The 27,614-nt window shown below is 38.0% G+C and overlaps 1 protein-coding gene across 1 annotated transcript; it reads right to left on the bottom strand.

Moving 5' to 3' along the window:
* Positions 1–21,260: 21,260 nt before the first annotated feature.
* Positions 21,261–23,155, bottom strand: LOC105045468 (transcription factor bHLH106). Its single transcript, XM_010923766.4, has 2 exons — positions 22,770–23,155; positions 21,261–22,163 (listed from the first exon to the last, which is right to left on the bottom strand). Exons 1-2 carry the CDS (start codon positions 23,022–23,024, stop codon positions 21,720–21,722), a joined length of 699 nt encoding a protein of 232 aa, XP_010922068.1. The 5' UTR covers positions 23,025–23,155; the 3' UTR covers positions 21,261–21,719.
* Between the last annotated feature and the right edge of the window lie 4,459 nt (positions 23,156–27,614).

Below are 27,614 nucleotides of genomic sequence, written 5' to 3'. Positions count from 1 at the left end.
TCTGGTAAGAAACGTCGATGGTCGGTAAAATAAATCTTTCCACGAATATGATCCGATGTAATATCATCGTTACAAGTTGGGCATGCTTTATACCATTTTGTACACCATCCAGAAATACCACCATATGCAGAAAAATCGTTAACTATCCAAAGCAGTGCTGTATGCATACGAAAGATGCCTCCTGCAACATGATCATACGTTTCGCATCCTTCTTCCCACAAATATTGTAACTCTTCGATCAACAGCTCTAAAAATATGTCTATGTCTCTTCTAGGGGCACGGAGACCCGGGATCAACAAGGCCAGTAGATTAAAAGGTGATTTCATGCACTTCCATGGCGATAAATTATAAAGAAATACCATAACAGGCCACATACTATAAGTAGTATTAAGATTACCATATGGATTAAATCCGTTTGTTGCCAACCCTAGCCTGACATTTCGTGAATCAGCTGCAAACCATGGATGTTCACGATCAAAATGTTTCCACGCATCTCCATCTGATGGATGTCTTATGACATCATCGTCGATATTGTTTTCCTCCTTATGCCATCGCATGTCCAAGCAGTATGTCTCGACATGAACAATCGATGCAATCATGGTGTAATCAGAAAGTACCACAAAATCTTACATGATATATTTTTTTTCTTTTTATCTTTACCATGACTTTCTTTCCATCTGCTTGAATGATAAATCGGACATGCTTGTAGATCTTTTTCATCATTCTGAAATAGAACACAATCATTTGGACATGCATGTATCTTTTCATAGCGTAGGCCCGAGTCATCGACTCCCAAACTGAGTCATTTCAATAATTTTTTGGCTTCATAATGACTTGACGGAAGTAACTCTTCTTCTAGCAGTAGGTCCTTCAAAAATTTGAGCAACCAATTAAACGAGTTGTTTGACCACTTATCAAGTGTCTTCATGTGTAATAATTTTATTACGGCGGACAACAGAGAGTACTTCTTACAACCAGGATAAACATCATTTTGTGCATCTCTTAATAGACGCTCGAATCTATCATTTATAGATTTGTTACTGTCCTCTTCAGCTTCTTATCTCGGAATGGGATGCTGATGTTCTGCTCTCGCTTCTATATTTACTTCAAATAATTTTGGATGGAGATCTTCTAAAATTTTTCTATTTTCTGCACCGAGTGTTTGTCTTTCACGACTGCATGATCCACCGACTGACGATGGATTTATGGGACTCCTGGACAACATGCTCGAGCTAGTCGGCAAATCTTCACCATGACAAGTCCATCTCTTGTAAGTCACATCTATACCGTGTTCGTATCAATGATTCTGAATGTCCGATAAGGTACACCAAAATAAATTCCTACATCAACGATATGGACAACGAGCTTTTCCATCTTCTCTAGTATGATTGGACGCCACATTCATAAAAGACGTTACACCCGTAATATACTCGGGACAGAACTTATCACGCAATGACATCCAACCACGATCCATACCTACATATTTATGATACAAACTATACAATCAATTTTACGTAATAATAGCTGACTAACACCTTATATCTCCTATCTATAGGGTGATGGTCCTATCCCATTCAAGAACGTAAGAATTTAATATTGCAATACATGTCTTTTATACCAAAAAAATTTCGACAGTATTTCGACGCAGTTCTCTAGATACACAAGCATTAAAGTTATGCTATGTATCCAGAGAACATGATTGATGTTGCCCAGCTATGCAACCCAAGAGGGGGGGTGAATTGGGTTTCTAAAAATTTTAAGCTTAACTTATGACTTATGAAAAATATTTGGCAATAGCTAAATGAATATAGAGAGTTAAATTAATTCAGGACTAATGGCAAAAAGCAAGAATGCAAGAAAATAATGAAGAGTTAAAGGGAAGCAAATATGCACACCACAAACAAAAAGATTTATAGTGGTTCGGTGCCAACCTTGCACCTACATCCACTCCCCAAGCTCCTACTTGGGAATTCCAATCCACTAATCTTGTATTCAACCCGAATACAAACGTCAAAAACTCCGACTCTAGCTATTCCAAGCTAGACCACTTATTTTTCGGATACAAGCCAACCCAATACACTCCGATTCTAGGTTCGGATCAACCTTTCCTTATTTTGGAACCCCTCCAAAAACAAAAACAATCACTCAAACTGAGTAAAATAATTTATAGCACAAACAAGTACAGAGAAAGCTCCTTTAATGAGCGAATATAACTTTAAATACACTTTACTCAAGAGAAGAAGACCCTTTTCGGATTTTCTCAAAGTGGTTGGAGACTTGAATGTGCACTTGAGGAGTTGGTGAGCTTGGTTTAAAGGCTTCTTCAAAGCTTTGAATGAACTCTTGATTAGGGCTGAAAAGTTGGCTTGAAAAACCTTTTTTCAAAATCTCTCTTTTGAATGCTCTTGAATGCTCTCTTGAATGCTCTTCTTAACTCTTCCAAAAACTTCTTCTGTTTCCCACCTTTTGGATCCTTTTATAGCTTTAAGAAATAGAGAAAAATATTCTAGGCTGAAAAAGAGCCGTTAGACCACATTAAATGAGCATTAAAAGTACTTAAAATGGGTTAAAAACTAATCGTTGCAGAGAAATTCCGTCACAGGGGTCGACTCATGGGTCGACTCATGGGTCGACCTCTGTGGAAGAATACCAGAAAATAGGGTTCTGTAATTTTTGGCCTAAAAACTGTAGGGGTCGACTCATGCCTTGGGGGTCGACTCATGGGTCGACTCACAGGTTGTGCCAAGCCAAAAAATCTGCATGCCAAACAGCTCATGTGCCATGAGTTGACTCATGGGTCGACTCATGATTTTCAAACATGCATATCTTTCAAAATACAAGTCCAAAAATAATAAAATTTTTGCCAATAGATCACAAATCTTTTGTTCTACCATTTGATACTATCAAATCAGGGTTTTGGTAAAATTATGATTTTGCCCCTGAAGAGCAAAAAGTCTTTTTCAAATAAAAATTATTAGTACCCCTTCAACTGCTTTGTAATCATCAAAATCAATCTAGGGAGCAACAATCTTCTCCTTTTTGATGATGACAAAATACTTGAACAAAAGCATCTATATGAATCATGAATTTCAAAAGGATGCATTATAAGTGCATTAGCTTGAAAAGAAGATTGATTCTTTTGGAATGTGAAACATGTGCTCATTAGCATAACTAGTTTGCCCATTGCTTAATGATTTGAAAATTTGCTCATTTGATTATGTGATTTTGGTGTTAGAGTAGAAAATTTATTTTTGTTATCAGAGCAAGTTGTATCTTAAAAATTTGCTCATTCTCATTTGATTATTTAGTTTTAGTATCAGAGCAAGTTTAATAATTAAGTGTACTAATGCATGTCTAAGAATTAATTGTAAAGTATATCAGAGCATGTCAAATTTTAGGATGTATCAGAGCAAGTTAAATTTTAAAGCATATCAGAGCATGTCTAAGAAGTAATTTTAAAGGTTGCTCATTTGCATTGTACTTAGCAATTTACTCATTATATTTTTAAGTCATTTAATAATTTTGCTTTTGATATTGTTCTTTAATTTCTCCCCAATTCATTCATTTTATTTTCAAGTCTTTTAATAATTTATAATTTTACTTTTGATATTGTTCTTTAATTTCTCTCCAATTCATTCATTTTATTTTCAAGTCTTTTAATAATTTATAATTTTGCTTTTGATATTTTTTTTTCTTTAATTTCTCTTCCTTTTTGACATCATCAAACATTGTTAGCTCCCCCTCTTTCTCTGAATACGTTTTCTCTTTAGTGTTTCTTCAAACTTCTTGTGCTAATCATTAATGTTTGCTTCCCCTGAATACAGCAATTATTAACCAAAATATGCCATAGATTACCATAGATATGAATTATCAACAAAGGGAAGATATATAATCAAGAGATGATTGACATCATAACAAAGAGTAGATATATAATTAAAAGATAATTGATACCATAGTTGTTTCAATACATATTCCATAAAAGTCAACTAGTTAATATTATTACATGGCCCAAAAGATAGATCCTAGAAAGAACAACACTCAGGATCTAGTAAAGCTCATGACTAGATGGATCGGAGTCATCAGAGATAGGGTGAGGAGATGATGGATCTCGACCAAGAGCACGTCCTCTACCCCGTCTGCCTCTGCCACGAGTGGAAGTGCTGGCACGAGCAGGTGAGCGAGATGAACTAGGAGGCTGAGAACATTGAGAGGCCAAAGACTGGACTGAAAGAGTGAGTCTAATGGAATCAAGAATGTTCAGTGCTCTCGAAATAGACTGAAGCAGAGCAGTGAACTGAGTAGATGCATGCTCACTCGAGCCTCTGATCTCTCTCCTCAATAACTTATAACCACCCTCCAATGCACCTCTGAGCCTGCCAGCCTCTGCAGTAAGGTCTGTGACCTCAATAGTGCTCTCCTGTGGCTGAGGATGGGCCAAAGCTAAGACTTGCCCCTGCAAGTCAAGAACTCTCTCAGTCAGTCTCAAAATGCTGTCCTCGAGCTGCTGAATCCGAATAGACTGATCTGAGATCAACTGAAATACAATGGAGATATGGGGGATCAAGGTCTGATCAGATGAGTCTAATGATGTGGATCCCGGTGCAAATGTAGAAGTGCTCCACTGACGAGAAAGCAAGGAAGCCACACGCTGAGAAATCTACTCGATCTGATCATCAGCTAATCTGAACTCTGAAGGAGGTGCTCTGCTGTCTGGCTGCTGAACTGGTGTGTACCTCCTGGCAGAATCTGAAGGGCCAACCTCTGGATCTGAAACAAACTGGATATCTGGAGATGCTACCCTGAAGTCATGGAGAGGAGATGAGGGACCTTCTTCTTCAGCTCTGTCCTCTACTCTGTCCTCAGAACCCTTGATCCAACCACCATCAGTCTTAGTGAATCCCATGCGGTGCAAAGTGTGTTGGTTGATGGTGTCTGCGTGAGAAAGCTTAGCAGATGCCTCCCCCTCAAAACTGACTCCAAACCTCCTGAAAACTAGTGTGAGAGCCATACCAAAAGGCAGATGTGCCTTGGATCTGTTCAGTGTCTCTCTCATGGCCTCAATCATTAAAGCAGGGAGGTTTAATGGGGTTTGAGTGATCACATGAAATATTATACAAATACTCGGCCAGAAAGGAGGTCATGCCTACCACTCCTTGGGAAGAAAAGCTTTGTCACTAATTGATGTAAGATTCTCATTTCAATTGACAAAATTTTAGCTTTCAATTTATTCAAACTTCCCGAGTAGGTTCCTCCTAGAATTACATTGATCCCCTCTTCCTTCACTGGGAGTTCCATGTAAGAATATCCCTCACAGGGCAAATGTAGTATCTCTCCCAAAGTAATAGGATCTAAGCAAATATCAACTCCCTTAACAGTAGAAGTTACTGTTCCATTGCCATAGTGTAGATTTTGATAAAATTCTCTAACCAAGTCTACAAATGTAACTTCCTTGAGAGAGCAGTAAAAACCCCAACCCTGATTTTTTATCTTTGTCCCAAAGGAGAAACCTTCTTTTTCAAAGAATCAAAAATTCACATTCTTGCCGGTTTCTACCTTCCTATCAGATAAAGGGATTTTGCTAGGGCTAAGGAGAGACTGAGAGGGACCTTGAGCAGACACTGAAGCTGGAATGGGAGCAGTGGAGGACTGAGCAGCTTGCCTTTTCCTGCGGATGCTTTCTTCCAGCTCACGGACTGATTTTCTTCTTTGAGGGAGCTTCATCTTTGGGGCCATTCTTACCACAACAGCAGGCAGGGAGACTCGGAGGATCAAATGGATGAGTAGAAGAAGGGTTACAAGAGGATGGAAAGAGATTTTGACGGAGAGAAGAGACGGTTTTGAGAAGAACGGTGGAGGCTAAGGCACGCTCCAACCGCTTCAATCAAGGGAGAAAGATGCGAAAAGCTCCTTTTCCAGGCGGTGATTTGAGATGGAGAGGAGAAGGGAGAATGTCCTTGGGTTAAATCCTTGGTTTTGGAGAGAAAGAAGATGAGGATGACGGGTCTTGGAGGGAGGAAGACGAAGAGAATAGAGGGTCGGCTCATGAACAGGTTTTAAGACAAAATGGAATGAGCCCGTGGGATGTTGGCCGAAAATTACAAGTTTGCCAATGGATCGACCCTAGGGGGTCGACTCATAAATCACAAAAATTCAGAAAAAATATGAATAAATTCCAAAAAAATTTAGAATTTTGGGAGAAGGAATTTTGCTCAATGACAGATTGTGAGAATGATAATCTTAAGCTTTTAGGACCAAGAGAGATGATGGAAATTGATCTCAAATCGATTCCTTGAAAATGGAGAAACACTTAGGCATAAAGATCAAGAATTCTTAGATTTCTCCTAATTTCACAGAATCTATCCTCGCTAAGGGCCTTTGTAAAGATATCAGCTAATTGATTTTCAGTGCAAACATATTCAAGAGTTATATTTTTGTTTTGAACATGTTCTCTTATAAAATGATGTCTTATTTCAATATGCTTAGACCTTGAATGTTGAATTGGATTTTTAGTTAGATTTATGGCATTTATGTTGTCGCATCTTATGGGTGTTTCATTAAGTTTGATTCCAAAGTCTTCGAGTTGTTGCTTAATCCACAAGATTTGAGCACAACAACTTCCGGCTGCAATGTATTCGGTCTCAGCCGTAGATAGTGCTACCGAATTTTGTTTCTTGCTAAACCAGGAGATTAGGTTAACTCCAAGAAATTGGCAAGTTCTACTTGTGCTTTTTCTATCTAATCTATATCCAGCAAAATCAGCATCTGAATATCCTAATAGATCAATTAGTGAGTCCTTAGAGTACCATAACCCTAGAGTTTGAGTACCATTCAAGTATCTAAGGATTCTTTTAACAGCATTCAAATGAGATTCTTTAGGATTAGATTGAAATCTAGCACACAAACAGACACTAAACATGATATCAGGCCTACTTGCAGTTAAATATAATAGAGAGCCAATCATACCTCTATAGTATTTTAAGTCTACACATTTACCTTCTTTATCCTTGTCAAGCTTACATGAGGGGCTCATTGGTGTGCCAATTGCTTTGGAGTTCTTCATTCCAAATCTTTTGAGTAATTTCTTGGTGTACTTGCTTTGGGTGATGGAGATTCCTTCTTTTGTTTGTTTGATTTAGAGTCCGAGGAAGAAAGTGAGTTCTCCCATCATGCTCATTTCGAACTCCCCCTGCATGAGCTTAGCAAAGTCTTGACAAAGAGATTCATTAGTAAACCCAAAAATTATGTCATCAACATAAATTTGTATTACTAACATATCATTTTGATTTCTTTTAATAAAGAGGGTTGTGTCTACATTACCTCTTGAAAAACTATTATTTAGTAAAAATTTACTTAGCTTATCATACCAAGCCCTAGGTGCTTGTTTTAATCCATATAAAGCTTTATTTAATTTAAAAATATGATTAGGAAAAGCATGATTTTTAAATCCCGGGAGTTGTTCTACATAGACTTCTTCAGCAATATATCTATTTAAAAATGCACTTTTGACATCCATTTGAAATAATTTGAATTTTATAAAGCAAGCATATGCAAGTAGAAGTCTAATGGCTTCTAATCTAGCAACAGGTGCAAAGGTCTCATCAAAATCAATTCCTTCTTCTTGATTATAACCTTTAGCAATCAATCTTGCTTTATTTCTTATTACATTACCATGTTCATCTAATTTGTTCCTAAAGACCCATTTTGTGCCAATTATTGAATAATTTTTAGGTCTTGATACTAAAGTCCATACATTATTTCTTTCAAATTGATTAAGTTCCTCTTGCATTGCATTAATCTAATTATGATCATTTTCAGCTTCTTCAATAGTTTTTGGTTCAAGATGAGATACAAAAGCACAATGATTAAATACATCTCTAAGTGAAGAACGAGTTTTTACCCCATGCATAGGATCACCAATAATTAACTCCTTAGGGTGATTGTGAACATACCTCCATTCTTTAGGTAAGTCATTTGTACCTTGAGGTTGTTCTTGAATTTCTTTACCTCTCTCATCCTGTTTGTCTTCTTGTTCCTTGTCCTCTTGAGTTGTTGAATCTTTCAGAGTGATCTCCTTCATTCCTTCTATTAGAGGATCTGCATCATCAACACCCTCATTCTTCCTTGAAGGAAGATCGTTAGATTCATCAAAAACAACATGTATGGACTCCTCTACTACTAAAGTTCTTTTGTTAAAAACTCTAAAAGCTTTACTAGTGGAAGAGTAACCAAGAAAGATTGCTTCATCTGATTTTGCATCAAATTTACCAAGTCTTTCTTTACCATTATTTAATACAAAACATCGGCAACCAAAAATATGAAAATATGCAATATTAGGTTTTCTTTCTTTCCAAAGTTCATAGGGGGTTTTCTTTAAAATTTGTCTAATCAAAGCACGATTTAAAATGTAACATGCTGTGTTAATTGCTTCCGTCCAAAAATATCTTGGAAGGTTGCTTTCACAAAGCATGGTACGGGCCATTTCTTCTAAGGTTCTGTTTTTCCTTTCTACTACCCCATTTTGTTGGGGTGTCCTAGGAGCAGAGAAGTTATGGCCAATTCCATTTTCATCACAAAAGTTTTCAAAGTCTTGATTTTCAAATTCAGTTTCATGATCGCTTCGAATATTTTGAATTGAAAATCTTTTTTCATTAGTGACTTTTCGATAAAATTTAGTGAAAATATGAAAAGTTTCATCTTTGTGTGCTAAAAAGAAAACCCAAGTAAAATGAGAGTAATCATCTATAATTACAAAATCATATCGTTTTCCTCCTAGACTAGTGGTTCTAGTTGGTCCAAATAAGTCCATATGTAGAAGCTCTAAAGGTCTAGAAGTTGAAATAATATTTTTAGATTTAAATGAAACTCTTGTTTGTTTACCTAGTTGGCATGCATCACAAATTCTATCTTTTTCAAAATTCAGTTTAGGCAAGCCAAGAACTAATTCTTTCTTAATTAATTTTGAAAGAGAATGCATGCTAATGTGTGCAAGTCTACGATGCCAAAGCCAACTAGTCTCATTAACTTTAGCATTCAAGGATACTAGACATTGCATGTTTATTTTGGCTAAATCATTTAAATCTACCATATAAACATTGCCATGTCTATGTCCAATAAATTTAATGCCATCGTTAATAGGACTAGTTACAATGCAAACAGACGATTCAAAAATAACTTTATATCCTTTATCACAAAATTGACTAATGCTTAGTAAATTATGCTTTAAACCATCTACTAACAAAATATTTTCAATATATTTGGAGGGAGTGATACCAATGTTACCTATACCGATGATCTTTCCTTTGCCATTGTCTCCAAAGGTGACCATCCCTCCATCCCTAGCATCAAGCGTGATGAATTGTGATTCATCACCAGTCATGTGTCTCGAGCATCCACTGTCAAGATACCATTTTCTGTTTCCTCCTTGGGATGCTAGACACACCTGCAAGCAAAAGTCAAGTTTTTGTTTTAGGTACCCAAGCTTTCTTGGATCTTTTTTGGTTAGTCATAATGATTCCTTTTGGAATCCATATTTTCTTTATAGTTGATTTTGCAGATTTGTTAGAGAAGCAAGTGTATGATTTATGTCCTACTATACCACATTTGAAACAAGTAATATTGGTAGACTTGTTACTTAAAGAGTTTATATAAATATTTTTCAGATATTTTTGTTTCTTCAAGGGTTATAGCCAAGTCCAGCCTTATCATACATGGCTTTTTGATTATCAAGAATCATATTGAGTTTATTTGAACTCAAGGTGAACTTTTCTACTATTGATTTTAGCTTGACGATTTCATTCTTTAAGCTTTGATTTTCTTGAAGCAGGATGGATTTTTCAATTGAAATATTTTCAGTTTGTTTCAATAAAGATTGATTTTTCAATTTTAGTTCTTTGTTCTTCATCCCTAGTTTCTTTAATTCATCAACTAAATCATAGAATGCTTCATGTAATTCTTCAAATGTAAAGTCACTAGGGGTTTCAGAAATTACCTCATTTTCGTGTGCCATAAGGCACAGGTTGGCTTGTTCGATTGAGGTTTTCTCATCGGAGCTTGAGTCATCACTCGCACTCCATGTGGCCATCATGGCCTTCTTCTTGAACTTCTTGGGACCTTTCTTCAGTTGTGGGCATTCGGATTTGAAGTGTCCCAGCTTCTTGCACTCGTAGCAGATAAGGGGTTGGTCTTTCTCTTTTTCTTTGCTTTGTTCCTCTTTTGTGAATGGCCTCTTCCTCATCCCCTGTTTTCTTTTTCTCAAAAATTTTTTAAATCTTCGGGGGATGAGTGCCATCTCTTCATCCTGTTCTTCATCTTCAGTGTCATCAGTTTCTTCATCTGGTGGAGCTGTGGATTTGAGGGCAATGGTTCTTTTCTTTTTGACTTCTTCCTCTTGATGTTGCTTCATGCTTAGCTCATGAGTCATCAAAGATCCAAGAAGCTCTTCTAGAGGTAGAGTGTTCAAGTCCTTGGCTTCTTGGATGGCAGTCACTTTGGCTTCCCAAGTTCTTGGTAAGGACCTGAGAATCTTTCTTACAAGCTCACTGTTAGTATAGGACTTACCAAGACTCTTTAAATCATTAATAATATCAGTAAAGCGAGTAAACATTCCAGTTATGGACTCATCATGCTCCATTTTAAACAATTCATATTTATGCACAAGCATGTTTATTTTAGACTCTTTTACTTGATTGGTTCCCTCATGAGTTACTTCTAACCTATCCCATATTTCTTTAGTAGATGAGCAAGTAGAAATGCGATTAAATTCGTTTGCATCAAGAGCACAATAAAGAACATTCATTGCTTTAGCATTTAATTGGGCCATCTTCTTATCAACCTCATCCCATTCTTTCTCGGGTTTGGTTGATTCCTCACCATCTATAATTTTAGTGGGTGTGTGAGGACCGTTCACTATGATACTCCACATATCATAGTCGAGTGCTTGTATGAATATTTTCATCCGAGCTTTCCAATAGGTGTAATTAGACCCATTGAAAAGTGGAGGTCGGTTGGTGGATTGCCCCTCGGCTAGAGAAGTACCGACGTGGGTTGCTATAGATCTTTGGCTCTTTGATTGTTTAGATCAAAGAAGGGCTAGAGCACCGGGTTCTGATACCATTTGTTGCCCAGCTATGCAACCCAAGAGGGGGGGTGAATTGGGTTTCTAAAAATTTTAAGCTTAACTTATGACTTATGAAAAATATTTGGCAATAGCTAAATGAATATGGAGAGTTAAATTAATTCAGGACTAATGGCTAAAAGCAAGAATGCAAGAAAATAATGAAGAATTAAAGGGAAGCAAATATGCACACCACAAACAAAAAGATTTATAGTGGTTCGGTGCCAACCTTGCACCTACATCCACTCCTCAAGCTCCTACTTGGGAATTCCAATCCACTAATCTTGTATTCAACCCGAATACAAACGTCGGAAACTCCGACTCTAGCTATTTCAAGCTAGACCACTTATTTTTCGGGTACAAGCCAACCCAATACACTCTGATTTTAAGTTCGGATCAACCTTCCCTTGTTTTGGAACCCCTCCAAAAACAAAAACAATCACTCAAACTGAGTAAAATAATTTATAGCACAAACAAGTACAGAGAAAGCTCCTTTAATGAGCGAATATAACTTTAAATACACTTTACTCAAGAGAAGAAGAACCTTTTCGGATTTCCTCAAAGTGGTTGGAGACTTGAATGTGCACTTGAGGAGTTGGTGAGCTTGGTTTAAAGGCTTCTTCAAAGCTTTGAATGAACTCTTGATTAGGGCTGAAAAGTTGGCTTGAAAAATTCTTTTTCAAAATCTTTCTTTTGAATGCTCTTCTTAACTCTTCCAAAAACTTCTTCTGTTTCTCACATTTTGGATCCTTTTATAGCTTTAAGAAATAGAGAAAAATATTCTAGGCTGAAAAAGAGCCGTTAGACCACATTAAATGAGCATTAAAAGTATTTAAAACAGATTAAAAACTAGCTGTTGCGGAGAAATCCCGTCATAGGGGTCGACTCATGGGTCGACTCATGCCTGGAGGTCGACTCATGGGTCGACCTCTGTGGAAGAATACCAGAAAACAGGGTTCTGTAATTTTTGGCCTAAAAACTGCAGGGGTCGACTCATGGGTTGACTCATGCCTTGGGGGTCGACTCATGGGTCGACTTACAGGTTGTGCCAAGCCAAAAAATCTGCATGCCAAACAGCTCATGTGCCATGAGTTGACTCATGGGTCGACTCATGATTTTCAAACATGCATATCTTTCAAAATACAAGTCCAAAAATAATGAAATTTTCGCCAATGGATCACAAATCTTTTGTTCTACCATTTGATACTATCAAATCAGGATTTTGGTAAAATTATGATTTTGCCCCTGAAGAGCAAAAAGTCTTTTTCAAATGAAAATTATTAGTACCCCTTCAACTGCTTTGTAATCATCAAAATCAATCTAGGGAGCAACAATTAAAAATACCGACAAAATTCTACGATATAGAAGCATATGTGATGCAATATTAAATTCATTCATATGCCCAAACTGTCCACAAGGATAATTCGAGAATAGTGTGTAAAGCACCAATATTTTTTTCATAAAAAAAAATATTGGTTTATGCACGCTATCCTCGAATGAAAATTCTAAGGCTTATAAATTTGTTATGCTATAATTAATATATTATTATTATAATTATTTTTATTTTTAAAATATTTTTAAATCATGACTAAAATTAATTATATCAAACAAATAATTATATCTAACATTATATCTAATTACTAAAATAATAAATAATTACTTCTAATGGCTAAAATTAATTGAGAAAAAAAATAAAAATTAAAAAATATATAACTTAAAAAATTTATTCTCACCTTCAACTCTTCCGTGAATCCAACAGCTATGCAGTGATGGTGACGGCAACCGGCGATGGTGGTGGCGGCCCGGCGACGGCGGCGGCCCTACGAAACCGACAAGCCAGGTGTAAGAGAGGGAGACAGGGAGAGTGACAGAGAAAGTAAGGGAGGGAGACTGAGAAAGAAAATGAGGGAGGGAGACAGGGGAGGGAGGGGTCGATCGGCGGTGGGGAGGGAGGGCTCGATCGGCGGTGGGGAGGGAGGAAGTGTGAGAAAGAGAGGGAGGGAGAGTGAGACATCAAGGAACCTCCCTTCCGAATCCACCAACCCCTGGGCGATCACCGACCCCCCTTTCAACTCTCCCTCAACGGAGAACCGGGCGAAGCCACCGAGGACAGGGAGAGATGCTGGAGGAGGAGGTAGAAGGAAGGCTTGGACATGCAAAAAACTTCGATCCAGCGAGGATCAAAGCCATGGGAGGAGGAGGAGGAGAGGAAGTGAATGAACCAAGAAGAAGAGGAGGAAAAAGATGAAGGAAAGGGCTCTAGGGTTAGGGTTTCGAGGGATTGGAGGGAACTGGAGAGAAGGAGGGAGAGTAGGCGAGAGAGGGAGAAGGAGGCAGAGAAGAGAGAGGATTCGAGGGACAAGGTTTGGGAGGGGAGGAGGAGGAGGTCGGAGTCAGAGAGGAAGCGGAGGGAGAGGGAGACGGTGGAGGCGAGGAGGGAAAGGACAGGCGTGAGGTCCTTTACGATGAAAGAAGGACTGGGAGAGGGCCTACTCTTCTTTCCGGAGGTGGAGGTGGCAGAGAAGAGGCCTCGATCGGCGACGGTGGTGGGGAGGGAGGATTCAACCGGTGGTGACATAGTGGAGACCGAGAGGGAGAGAAAGAAACAGGACGGTGCGCGGAGGAGAGGGTGGCGAGGCAGAAGGGAGACGGCGTGCTGGGGGGTGGGCTCGATCGACGATGGAGGGCGGGCTCGAGCGACGATGGTAGCGAGGAGGGAGGGCTCGACGACGGCGGGGAGGGAGAGCACTTATCAAGAAGGATGACCGACGATCGGGGAGGGAGGACTATCGCCGGAGATCGGGGAGGGAGAAAGAGCTTTGACGACCGCGATGGGGTGGGCAAATTTTTGATTAGGATAAATTTTTGCCCTATTTCAAAGTGTTTTTTTTTTAATTAAAAAATATTTAGCGATGAAATAAATTCATTGGAAAAAGTAAATATTTTATTATAAAAAAATATATTTTTTGCAACAAAAATTTTTTCATCGCAATTGATTAATTTTTTACAACAAAAATTTAATTTCATCGTAAATATAAAAAAATTATCGTAAAAATTAATTTTTTTGCAATGAAAAAAATATTTTGATTTTTTGCGATGCAATTATTTTTGTCGCAAAAAAAAATTAGCAACAAAAAATTTTTCAGTTGCCAAAAAAAATAATTTTTTGCAATGAAAAAAATATTCGTCGCTAAAGATCAATTTCTAGCAACGAAAATTAAAATTTTATCATAAAATATTTAAGTTTTTTTAACAAAATAAATTTTAGCAATGAAATAGTTTCATCGCTAAATATAAATAAAATTGATCGGAAAAGCCCTTATTTTTTATAATAAAATATCAATTTTGTCGCAAACAATGTAATTTTTTTGCGACAAAATTTTTTTTCATCGTAAAAAAATATTTTTTTGCTATAAAAAAATATTTTATCATAAAAAATATTATTTTTTGTAATGAAAAAAAAAATTTCATTGCAAAAGATCAACTTCTAGCAACAAAAATAAAATTTTCGTTGCAAAAGATATAACTTTTTGCAACGAAATTTTTTTCATCACAAATACCTGATTTTTGGAGATGAAAATTAAATTTCGTTACAAAAGTTTAATTATTTATGATGAAATAAATTTTGTCGCTAAAATTTTGTCGTTAAAAGTCAAATTCCTTGTAGTGAGGAAACATAAGAGAAATTTAGTAAATAAAAGAAAATAACAGAATTTGACTATCATGAAAATGATGGTGGCTGTATCTTGCCACTATGAAAATGATGGTGGCTGCATCTTGTTACAAAGAAAATGATAGTGGCCGTATCTTGCTACTATGGAAATGATGGTGGCTGGAGATCATAGTGAATTAGGAAGAACAAAACAACTTTGGCTGCATCTTGCTACTATAGAAATGATGGTGGCTGAAGATCATGGTGAATTAGGAAGAACAAAACAATCTTGACTGCATCTTGCTACTATAAAAATGATGGTGGCTAGAGATCATGGTGAATTAGGAAGAACAAAACAACCTTTTAAACTCGGTCCTTTTTCAAGCAATAATTTCTTTCAAATTCCTACCAAATCTGATTCGCACCACATCATGCTTCTATGCACATGAGCAAAGTCATCAATTTGGTTTTTGGATCCGTATATGGCATGTGATCATCTCTTTCTTCATGATGGTGCACATCAGAAGGTCTCTGAAGAGTATCGAGTCCAAAAACTTGAATCTAATAGTGAGTCAGTAGATGTGATATCTTCTCCACCTCGTAAATCAAGTAGAATCTCCTGTCCTTCTGTAAGGTACTTAGGTATTCTTACAGAAGATCTAGATGAAGCGTTCCTTGTGGGAGATAGAGACATTAGGAATGATCCCAAGATCTATGATGAGGTAATGTTAGATATTGACTCTGAGAGATAGATGAAAGTGATAAAGTTAAAAATTGACTCCATACATTCTAATCAGATTTGATCCTTAGTAGATCTACTTAAAGGTATTGTACCTATTGAGTATAAATAGATTTACAAAAAAAAATTAGATCGGATGATAAGGTAGAGACTTATAAGACAAGGCTGGTTATGAAAAGTTATAGTCAACGTGAAGGTATTGACTGTCATGAAATTTTTTCGTCCGTGGCTCTGCTGAAATCCATCCGCACTCTGCTCGCGATTGTAGCTTTTCATTATTATAAAATTTGACAAATGGATGTGAAAATTATCTTTCTAAATGGATATCTTGAGGAAGATATCTATATGAAGCAACCTTTGGGTTTTACATCTAGTAATAGCGATCACATGGTCTGCAAGCTACAAAGTTCCATATATGGATTCAAGCAAGCATTTCAGAGTTGAAACACTCATTTAATGATGTGATCAAAACGTTTGATTTCATCAAAAATGAGGAGCCGTATGTATATAAAAAAATCAGTGGGAGCACTATCACATTCCTCGTATTATGTGTAGATGACATTCTCCTGATTGAAAATGATATTCTCATGCTGACATCGGTCAAAGTATGGTTGTCAAAAAAATTTACCATGAAAGATCTAGGAGAAGCTTCCTCCATTCTTAGTATAAAGGTCTATAGGGACAGATCTAAAAGAATGATAGGACTCTCATATCAAATATACATAGAGGAGGTGCTGAAAAGGTTCAGCATGCAAAACTCCAAGAGGGGTCTCTTGCCCCTTAGGCATGGTATTCATCTCTCCAAGAAGATGTGTCCTGACACACCTAAGGAGACCTAGCACATGAGCAAGATCCCTTATGCTTTGGTAATAGGGAGTCTCATGTATGCGATGTTATATACACGACCTGATATAGCCCTTGCCGTAGTGTCACGAGCAAATATCAGGCGAATCCAGATGAAAAATACTGGATTGTTGTAAAAAACATCCTTAAGTACTTGAGGACTAAGGATTTGTTATTAGTCTTTTGTGGACCATCGGAGCTGAAAGTTGAGGGATACACCAATTCAGACTTCATGACTGATGTCTATGATAGAAAATCTACATCAGGATATATTTTTTTGTACAATGATGGTGTGGTTAGCTGGAAGAGTTTCAAGCAGTCGATCATTGCAGATTTGACCACGCAAGTCGAGTACATCACCATCTCTGAAACTACTAAGAGAGCTTTTTGGTTCAAAAAGTTTATTACGGAGCTGGGTGTGATACCATCAGATACCATTGTACTGCACTGTGACAACAACGGTGCCATAGCCCTAGATAAGGAGCTCAGATCTCACCAAAAGTCCAAGCATATAAAGCGGCGGATCCATATCATACACGAATACCTCAAGAAGAAGTTCATCAAGGTGCAGAGAATCAACTCCATGCAGAACATGACGGATCCGCTGACCAAGCTTCTAAGCCAGCAGAAAATCGAAGCTCACCTTGAGAAGATGGGTCTTAAGTATATGGCCAATTGATTTTAGGTTAAGCGGGAGTTTGTTAGATGAGTGTCTTAGAAACTAATTGTTAGCTGACATATTTTATATTTTCAGAGCTTATCTTTGTACTTATAATATTAATAAAAGATTTTTTATTTCAATCATGTTTATGTATCCATGATTTGTCCTAGAAATTAACAAAGATGATTTTGTATATTCTCAAAGGTGTTGAAAATTTGGAACATATATTATTAGTGATTAGTTTTTAAATGCTCTCGATCAAAGAATCGTTATGAAGGATAGTGACCAATCCATTTAAGATCGATGTACTGTTTACCTCTCTTATGAGCAGATGAGTCTCAAGTCTACAGTGTAGGAATACTGGGTTGAGAGTGTGGGTGGTGGTTAAAGAACAACTTGCATTGAGTGTGACCAACACGAAAAACTATTTGGATGTCTACTCACTCGTCAGTGATTATCTTGATGCTACAGTGGTGTGAGTGGTCCTTTGATCTGTGGTGTCATCGGTTATTCACAACGAGACTACAGTGGTGTGAGTGGTCCTTTGATCTGAGTTTGATTGCATGTTTTCTTGGTCTCTAGCTATTCGGATCTTTGCTATGTATGTTGGCTACAGTAGGTTCAGGTTCGCTGATGGGAATAAGATGCATTTAGAAGAAATTTATCGATCTTAATAAAAAAGAAGAAGTCCTATGCGATTTACGAGATTGAGTTCAGAAAGTCTTTGATCAAAGTAATTGTGAATACTGAAAAAGAGTTTTCACGAAATTCATAAGTGAACTCGAGTCGAGCCAATCGAGCATATGACTGACGATGGGGTCTGATGAATTTTTCATGACCTCCGTCAAGTCGGGACTCACGATAGAAGGATTGAATCATATGATAACTGCACCTAAGGGTTCACACTTTCATTCTATTGGGTTGCCACTACATACTGCTAGGTATCACTGGTGGATTGTGAGACTCATCGGGCATCGTCTTGATGATCGATGACCCTTAAAGGGTAGAGTTAGAATTGTTCCAATCTATCGAAAGAATTTTTGATGATATTGTGATGGAGATTATAATATATCTCACTAACAGATAGAATAGAACCTATGGGATCACACATTAAGAGATTTAATCTTGAATTAACCAATTGGACTTGTGAAGTTCTAATTGGGTTAGGATTTAGTGAAATCCTATTGGGTTTAACAGAATCAAGCTAGCACATGGTTAAATCCAATTCTTCTCTAGACTTCAATTCCTTATTAGATAAGGATTGGATTAAGTCCATAGCCTTGAACCTAATCTAAATTTATTTTGATTTAGATTTAGCTGGACATCTATTTGTGGGTCCAAAAAGATTGAATCAAGCCAATTAGTTGGCAAACAAATCTCTTTATCTTCTCCTTTGATTTTTCTTTTGTGGCGAGGATTAATTGGAAAGAAAGAGGAGGTGCATGCTTTCCTTTTTGAAAAGATCAAGGGCATATATTCTTAGAGTGGGCAAATGAAGAAAAGAGAGGTCCACCCCTCTTTTGTTAGGGTGTGGAAGGAGAGAGAGAGGGGGCATGCCCCTCTCTTATGCATTTAAAACCCTAAGGAGGTGCCAAGAGTTGGCGCCCCAACTATCTGCCTTAGACATCATGTGGTATCTCCTCATCTTGTCTTATAAGATGAGGGCGCCATATCTACTTGACTTTTGAGGCAAGAGTCTTTCCAATTGGATCTGATTTTTTTGAAAAAAAAATCAGATTAAAAGGCAAGTGACCTTATGAGATAAGGACTAATCTTTTTAGCCTGATTGGATAATGATTTGAAATAAGAAAAGGCCTATTTAAGGAGATAGTCTCCTAAAATTTTAAAAAATTAAATTTTTGTGATTTTAGATCTCTCTCTCCTTCTCCACGCCATCTCCCTTCTTCCTCTCTTTCCAACGCCCAAGTGTTGGGCGTCCCATCTTCTCACACACCCAAAGGTGAGGGAGATTGCTTCTGCATCAAGAATGAGGAGAAAGGCTGCTGTTCAAGTATTGAGTTCACGCTCAAAAATCAAAGATTAATCAAAGATTCAAAAGACTGAGATCTTATTTGAATAAGAAAGATCTACAACGAGAAGAAAGATTCAAAGTTGATCTCGATAGATATCTGTAGAGGTCGGACACGTGTGCAGCTAAAAAATTTTCAGATCCAAGATCATCGATTGCGGTATATTTCAACTCGTGTAAGGTATTGAGATCCGATCTCAATTTTAATTTTTAATTCTCAGATTATATGTATGTCTGAGATCCAGAATTCGGATAAACGTAGATTAGATCTATAGCATGTGAGGTTAAAAGATTTAATCTATATTTTTTTCACTGCTGTTTCAAAATATTTTGAAGCCTATGCATACTGAGTCAACCTAATTTTTTAATAAAAAATATCATAATTTTTTTTTTAAATTTATTTTTATTATTTAAAAATTTAAATAAAAAAATAACTGCATATAGTAAATAGGTATTACAGAGCGATGGCTACGTGAGCGGTGTTTTTTTTCTGCATTAGATGCGGTGTACAGAGATGTTCTCGTCACCATAAATCCTTGGGCTAAGGCTAGATATACATACATATGGATCTATTAATTCCGCGGACCCACCATTGGCCAACACATGAGCAATATTACGCCATGCTGACATAAACAAAAGCCGGAAGGACAAAAAGATTAGAACGAGACATGGCTCAAAGCCATAGGAGGACAAAGCAGCTTTAACCAGCAACCACCCACTACGCACACCACCCCCCCACTGTTCCAGGCCGGCAGACATCCCTGCCGTGAAACCGTGCTCCATCCCCATCTCTTCTTTTCATCCTCCTGCCTTCTTTCTCCCACACACTTAATCATTGCTCTCAAGCGTGCATGTCAAAAGCCTCCATCCTTTCTAGTTTTTAGCCCTTCATCCTCCTCCCCACCCCTCCCTTGGCTAAACAGTAAAATAAATAAAAATATACATATATAATGATAATAATAATAATAATAATAATAAATATGTAAAGGTGGTAGGAAGAGAAGGGTAGAAAAGAGGTGGCCACACATGTGCTCGGCCATACGGAGGAAAGTCTCCGTCTTTTGTCTGGCTTTCTCTGGCTCACGCATGATTGCGGGCTCTGACACCGGTCCGGCACGCGCGCCGGGCCCCGTGCACGCCTTCGTCCGGCGGCCTCAAGATCTCCCATCCCTGGGTCAAAGGTGGGTGGGGTGGTCCCTCGCAAATGGCACCATGGGTGCACTGCTACGTATTCATTCCCGAGGGGTCTCTTAATTCCTCACCTGAAAGGCTGAATACCTCCTTGTGCAATAATATTTTCTTCATAAGTTTCTTATTGGTGTAATGTTGTTACATAAGTTGGAAACTTCACTTACTGTACTTGTACAAGTTATTGATTGTCTGAGATTATCACATGTATACTATCATTGCAACCTCCCCCATGCTCATTTCTATATTTCCATTACTTTTAACTCCTACTTTGTGTGTGTTTGACCGAGCTGCCTTTGGGCTATGATCACCTGAGCAATTAATGAGTAAAGGAATCAGAGCATGAGGTCTCTATTTCTACTACTGTAGAATCCATGGTTTTGTTATGATGCTGTTGTTGAAGGATGTTGGTATTGAGTTTTCAGCGGTGGAAAAAATCATAAAAGAGAACGTACATACCATGGGAGCACACACCAAGCAAAGTTATCAAAAGCCGAGCCAATCCACTGCTTGCTGAGTTCCTGAATCGCTTGTTGCTACCTATAACTCCTCTTACTGTAGCGTCAATGTCTTGGCCTCAGCAAGTCCTGCTTGGATGGTTGCCCTTTTTTCACACTTTTTGCACCAGAGCGTGTCAGAATATGGTTCCACATGCCCTTGATCTTAAGATAGTTGCGCATGAAAACAAACCTAACTATGGACTGTAAGTAATCTGTAGTTAGTGTAATTAAGGAAGTCTTTTACATAGACTACCAGAAGTTTTGTTGTAGAAACCAGCCAGATTAAGCTTATATCTCTCCGAAGTGTGAAGGATAGGGAAAAAAAAGAAAAGGCAGCTAGGACCAATTTGAATATGCGATACTCCAATTTTCGAAAGACTTTCAACTTATTTACCACAGGTTCTCTTCCATCCCTTATCTTAAACCTTTCACTCACTCCAACTGCAAACTAAATAGAATATCCAGCAAAACTCATGAAAAAGCTCCTCCTACATACTCATCATTAACATTCCAAGATAATCTAAACAACTTGAGGAATTGAAATGCATAGGATCATTTGCACAAAACAATAATACATGGAACTTGCCATCATCCACCCACAAATATTTAGCACATTTTTGATCTGATATCCAGTTCAAAGCCTCTTCCTTTCTTGTGAAAGAGCTAGCAAGGGGATAAAGAAGATAATAGAACGTCAAAACAACTGACATTCCATGCGGATGCCCATGTCTGATAAACTATATTATCTCCCATTCTCTGCAGTACTAAAACTAACCTTAATCTACATACCTCGTTTGAACAACACTGCTGCAGTTTGGAACCACATTGTTATTACAGCAAATTAATAATAGCTTATAACAATGATATTCTTCCTTGCGGTCTCCAACCTTGACGCCCATAACAAACCCTAAAACACCACCATCAAGAAGCAAAAGCTCCAAATATCCAAACACAAAGCCTAAACAAAGACCACCACAAGGAAGGAAGAGGCTCCTCAGGCCAAACCCCGGTCCACGACACGCCGCCGCTTGGACCGGTCATCGGAGACCGGGCGGTCCACCAAAGCCTTGAGAGCATCTCTCAGGAAGGCACCACCAGAACCCTCCTCCTCCTCCTTCTCCTCCTCATACTCTTCTTTCTCTCTGGCAAGGACCAGCACGTTGCGCACCCTCCCACCAAGCGTTGCAATATCGGCTCTCAGAGTCTTGAGGCGGAGGGATCGGAGGGTCTCTATAAGCTCAGGAAGAAGATCAGACCGGTCCTCGCAGCACAGCGAGGCCTCAAACACTGAACCTTCACCATTGGAGCTGGAGGAGGGAAGCACAACGATCTCATCGTTTTCAGTGGGGAAGAGCTGGGTCTCTGTCATGTCGGCTGTTCGCTGCTTTAAATCTCTAACGTGTTCCACTGCCTTCGCCAAGAGGGATGCTTTATCTGTCTATGGAGGAAAAAGAAAACAAGAATTGAAGACAAACAGGGAGCTGAACAAGACCATAACCCTAAAGAAAACATAGAAGGTAAAGCTATTCCTAATAGCCAATAATAATAAAAAAAAATTCAGAAAGCTCTGTCAAAGCCCTATCTATCCCCAATAAGCTAGTTCTCTCCAAAACCCCAATCCTTGTGAAATGGTTTTGTTGCAAGGAAATAAATCAAATTCCACTATGGAAGAAATGCTTATACAATCTCACAAAAGTAAAAGGAATTATATGAAACCCTAGCTGGTGACTTTCCCAAACCCTAACACTAGAAAATTCTTTATATCCTTAATATGAAGAAGGCCACGGTTCTACCATGACAAACCCTACCTAGTGTTGTACACTATAAGCTTCTCCAGATGACAAATATACTGATTCTATCCTATATCACGGCACAAAACCCATCCGAATATTAAGGGAAAAAGAACTGCTATTGTAGAAGTTAAGAATAAGTTAAGTAGGAAAAAAAAGGGGGAAAAGGTCAGATGGTAACCCTTGACCCAACCTTACAAGTCCAAGATCGAGAAGAGAGGAAGGGAAAGTCTGGTGCAATTGTTAGAGCCAACCTTAGGGTCGCAGGCGAGAATGGTCCGAAGACGATCAAGATGGGACTTGATCCGCTCCCTCCTTCGCTTCTCAGCCTCGCGGTGGTTCCTGGAGGCGATGAGGGCCCGGTCCAAGGGTGCATCACCGCCGCCGCCACCGCCGCCCATCTCCACCGGGTATAACGACGCCATGAAGTATCCCGGCATGGCCACGGCGGCGCCGCTCCCATCGGCGTTGCCCCCGTCCCGGTGGCTGCCCGACAAGCTCCGATACATGTCGGACGTCTCCTACGATCAAAATGAGATCGTCGTAGATCCCAGAGACCGCCGTGGTCGGACCGAGAGTGGAATATATGCGCGAGTGCGGGTATTGTTTCCACTGTGCCGCGTTTGTCGCGCGAGAAAGATCAAGTGGACGGTATTTAGAGACGCGGATGCAGAGAAAGAGATAGAGAAGGATAGAGATCAGCTGTGTGATGCTGTGCGTGGGACTTCAAAACCAGCAAATGATCCAGTGAAACGTGCATGGATTTAGGTTCGAACTTGGGACAAGAATGTTCTTGGGTGGAGTGGTGTCTGGTGTTTGGGGTGGGCTGACGTGGCATTCGTGTAGGGGTGGTGGTAGGTCGTACAAGATTGTCCGCAGGTGATGCGCTCGTGCGCTGAGATATACTGTAATGTACTGAGGCTGTTGGGTTCATGCTGGCTACGTACGGTTGGTCCGCTGGAATGTGGTTACTGGGTGGACATGTCAGGTGCTGGCTAGACCGAGCTTGGTTTGGTGGATTGTCTGGCTTGACCCTTTTTTTTTTTTTTTTTTCTCCACAAAATATAATATTGTAAAGTACAAGGGACAGCAATTTATGGCATCCAACTGTGAAATAGCTGACACAATCATGATCTAAATAAGCAGAGGAGGTGACAATATTTATTTGATTTATGGTGCCTAGATTTGTGTACTACTAAGTTTTCCAAGCATTTCTCTTTCTATCTTTTGATCAGATACATATACTGTGAGTCCTAGCCAATTCATTTATGGAATATATAACTTGTTTGGGATTTAGTCAAGTTGATTTTTTATGAGCATTGCCAAAGCATTACTAATGCATGTGCATACATCCAATTTTAAGAGCTTCACTTAGCCAAAAATAGTTTTAAAATGTAGGTATTATCTTGCATTTTGTTGTAGTGACCAATTTAAATTTATGAAGCAGAATTTAAATTGGTTTGGTTGCCTTCATAGACTTTGTGAATATTATCTAGTAGAGATTTATATCTTGCAACCTATGTATATGTATAGGTGCATGTATGAATAGAATTATGATATACAAAGAGTAAGAAAAAAAATAATAATTTTTTTATAAACTTTCGTTTGAAATATGAAATCGTTTTGGGAATGAACCAACTCTGAAAGTTGCAAAATAAAAATGTAAGTTCTATTTGACTTGCTACATTAAAAGCTACTTTAAAATGGAAGGTGTTATGTTTTGCAGAACCCTTCCCTGTACAAGTTGTTTCAAAACATTATAATGTGCCATAAGATTATTAATTTGGCATGGTTTGCTGCATAGGGACCAAACTTCCACAGCATATCTTTTTTTTTTTTTTTTTTCTTTTGAGAAATATGATTGGTTTTCCGTCATCAAGGTTAAACTCTAGATTGCTCACATATGGAGACAAATGTCAACAAACTAATTAGGTAAAGCTAGAATCTTTTAGATTGCATTCAATGGTTTCAATTTTCATTTAGCAATCCCGAAATTTCAATTTTGTAAAGTCTAAAATCTTTTGTTCACATCTGTATGTATTATAAGTCTACCATATTGGGGAAGAACTTATAATTATTTCATGAGATTTTATATTAGTGATATTGAAAATAGAGAATGGAACCATGATCGTATTAAAACCCAAAAGATGAATGATAATGAATTTGCTTTATATATATATATATATATATATATATATATATGATGGAATGGGAAAAGTCGTGAAGGAGGTGCAGGTGCCCACTGCTCATATAGTTGCATCCAGCTTTAATTTCTTCATTAAGTTGGGAGGCACCATATTCTCGTTGCATTGTCCATATTTATTTATTACTTTTGCTCGACAGTACCACCCCACCTTTAACCAAAGGAAATTAAAAATCCCCATGCTTGTGCATGTGCACAAAATTATGCTTGCTAAGCATCTGATAATACAGACATTATAAAAAAAATAATTTTTTTATGATGATATTTTATCATCATAAATAATAATTTATTATTATAAAAAAATATTTATGATTATCTTGCGATGGTATTTTAACCACCGTCGTTTCAGTTGCAGTAAAAATTTTGTGACGAAAAAATATCATTGTAAAAAATTTTTACGATAATTTTTTACGACGGTAATTACTTGCATCGCAAAAAGACATCGTATAAGATATATTTATGACAGTTATTTACGACGAAAGATGTCGTTGTAAATAATATTTTTTATAATATTTTATTATCATAAATAAATATTTTATTTTTATGATAACTATAATCGTCACGAATAGTGATAGTAAAAATTTTTTTATTACAGTACTCCACTATCATAAATAGTGACAGTAAAATTTTTATTTTTTTTACGGTGCTTTGCTATCACAAATAGTGATAGCAAAAAAAATTTTTATTATTTTTAATATATTATTTACGACGGCAAATATCATGGGTGGGAGGAAGTTTGGTTATTTTAAGTAATTTTTTATCACAGTAAAATATCATCGCAAAAGAAAAAAAAAAGAGAGAAAAACTTAGATGGGATGTTTTAATTATTTTTTATCATGGCATAATATCATCATAAATATATATATATATATATATATATATATATATATATATATATATATATATATATATATATATATATATATTATCTATGATGTATTACCGTCGTAAAAATTATAAATTATTTATCACGATCCATTACCGTCGTAAAAATCATAAATTATTTACTACGACTTATTACCGTCGTAAAACTCTATTTTTTACTACAGGATTTGATTACCGTTACGAATAGCAATTAAAATTGACATCTTATTCATGAAGATTTTTTATCATCGTAAATAATTTTTTTATGATGATAAATCAATCATCACAAATAATTTTTTTTTTTTTTTTTTAGTGAGAGATATGCATGAATTCAAGGTCAATAACTGGCTCGGCCTTGCCAGCATTCCAATCAGGTTAGACAAAACATATCTGAGGTATTCTATGCTTAGATCACAAGTTCTACATGGGTTGAGCTATGCTTGGATCATCTTTGCCTGACCCCAAATGAAGATTATATATATCGCATATATGGCATATCAGGTAAATTATATATATCGTAGTTGCAATTGCAACCCCCATTATTCAAGCAAGAGAATGCTACAGGGAGCTGGTTGATCACTTAAAATAATTCTCGTGCCATGGGGCAAGAATGGATTAATTGGTGGAATGTTGATGAGGGGGGTCGGTCGAACCATGAAGTGCCATGCACCTCGTATAGCATTTCCATTGAAGTATTGGTCGACTGTTGTTTAAGCAACTATCCTTGAATCTAGTTTTGAATGTGAAAATTTCTGGTAATTTTTATCCGATTGCATTGATAGAATATTAGTCTTTGATTGAAGGGAGGATTCCTCTCTGCACACTATGTACCCTTTCTGAGGAAAGCCTGGATCCCAGTTAGCCCATATGGGCTGGGTTGAGACTGGTCCAATGTGTTTGCAGTTGATGTCTCATAGCCCAGATCGACGCTGGCACGACATGCATCCCTAGTTGATTCTTTTGAGCTTGCAAAGATCTCTCCCTCCCTCTCTCTCTCTCTCTCTCTCTCTATCTATAATTCTATCTATCTCAATCTCTAATGTTGAAGAGACTTTTAGGCTGTGGACTATACAACGTTAGGCAGTCCTCTCTCGGATAATCGTAAGCCCCTATCTCGATGAAGGTAAAATTTAAACCGTCTAATTACTGCCATCTTAGATTTTACATGTTTGGTCAGCTTGCACGTTCAACAAAGCTCTATATACATACATACCACATAGGAATCATTAACGGGTCTTCGATATTTCTATATACTATACGTACGTATAAATTAAGAAGGAATCTCTCTCTCCATGCATGCATGCAGGCAGGCATGCACGTGGCGAACACATGAATGGTATTGCGGCCAATCTCCCATCGCCCGATCGTCGGTGTCGCGCACCCGCAAAAGAAGTCCTCACGGACCGAAGATACCTCCAACGGAGACCCTCCGACGGTCAAGTCAAAGAGGAGACTAGGCAACAGTGAAAAATTAGAGGCTCAGCTCGAGAGGGCTAGAGAAAGCTTGAGAGAGCTTAAGAAAGCTTATTTCAAAACTCACCAAGACTGCTGCCGTACCTTTTTTTATAGTAGAATGCGGTATGATCCCGCTATTAATGGTGCAGATAACTGGGGAGTTGTCAAATCGTCGGGGGCTGTCAAATCACCGTGGATTATCAAATCATCGTGGGTTGTCAGAATTAACCCATGTCCTTTGCAGGACAATGCCCCAGGGCAGTCGCACAGCATGTCCTTGACAGGACAGCAGCCCATAGCCGTCATATGGCGTTCGGACGGGCTGGCCAACTATACGTTGGTATTCGACTACTGGGACGTTGGGTAATGATCCGAAGACACCGTCGGCTGGTCTGGTGTCTTGCTAAAGTCAGACGTCGGCTGCCACCCCCGACAGTGAGTCGGTGATTTGGGCTCGGTCGCTCAGCCGATCGGGAACAGTATGGGTCTGTTTGGCCGACATACCTTCGGTCGCATATTATCGACAGCCGTTATCGGAGCCATCGGTCGGTCCGATCGGTAGAGTCGGGCGTCGGTC

The sequence above is a fragment of the Elaeis guineensis genome, chromosome 5 (genome assembly GCF_000442705.2).
Source record: "Elaeis guineensis isolate ETL-2024a chromosome 5, EG11, whole genome shotgun sequence".
NCBI classification, from domain to species: Eukaryota; Viridiplantae; Streptophyta; class Magnoliopsida; order Arecales; family Arecaceae; genus Elaeis; species Elaeis guineensis.
Note: the sequence above shows the minus strand (reverse complement) of the source record. Positions and strands in the feature narration are given on the sequence as shown.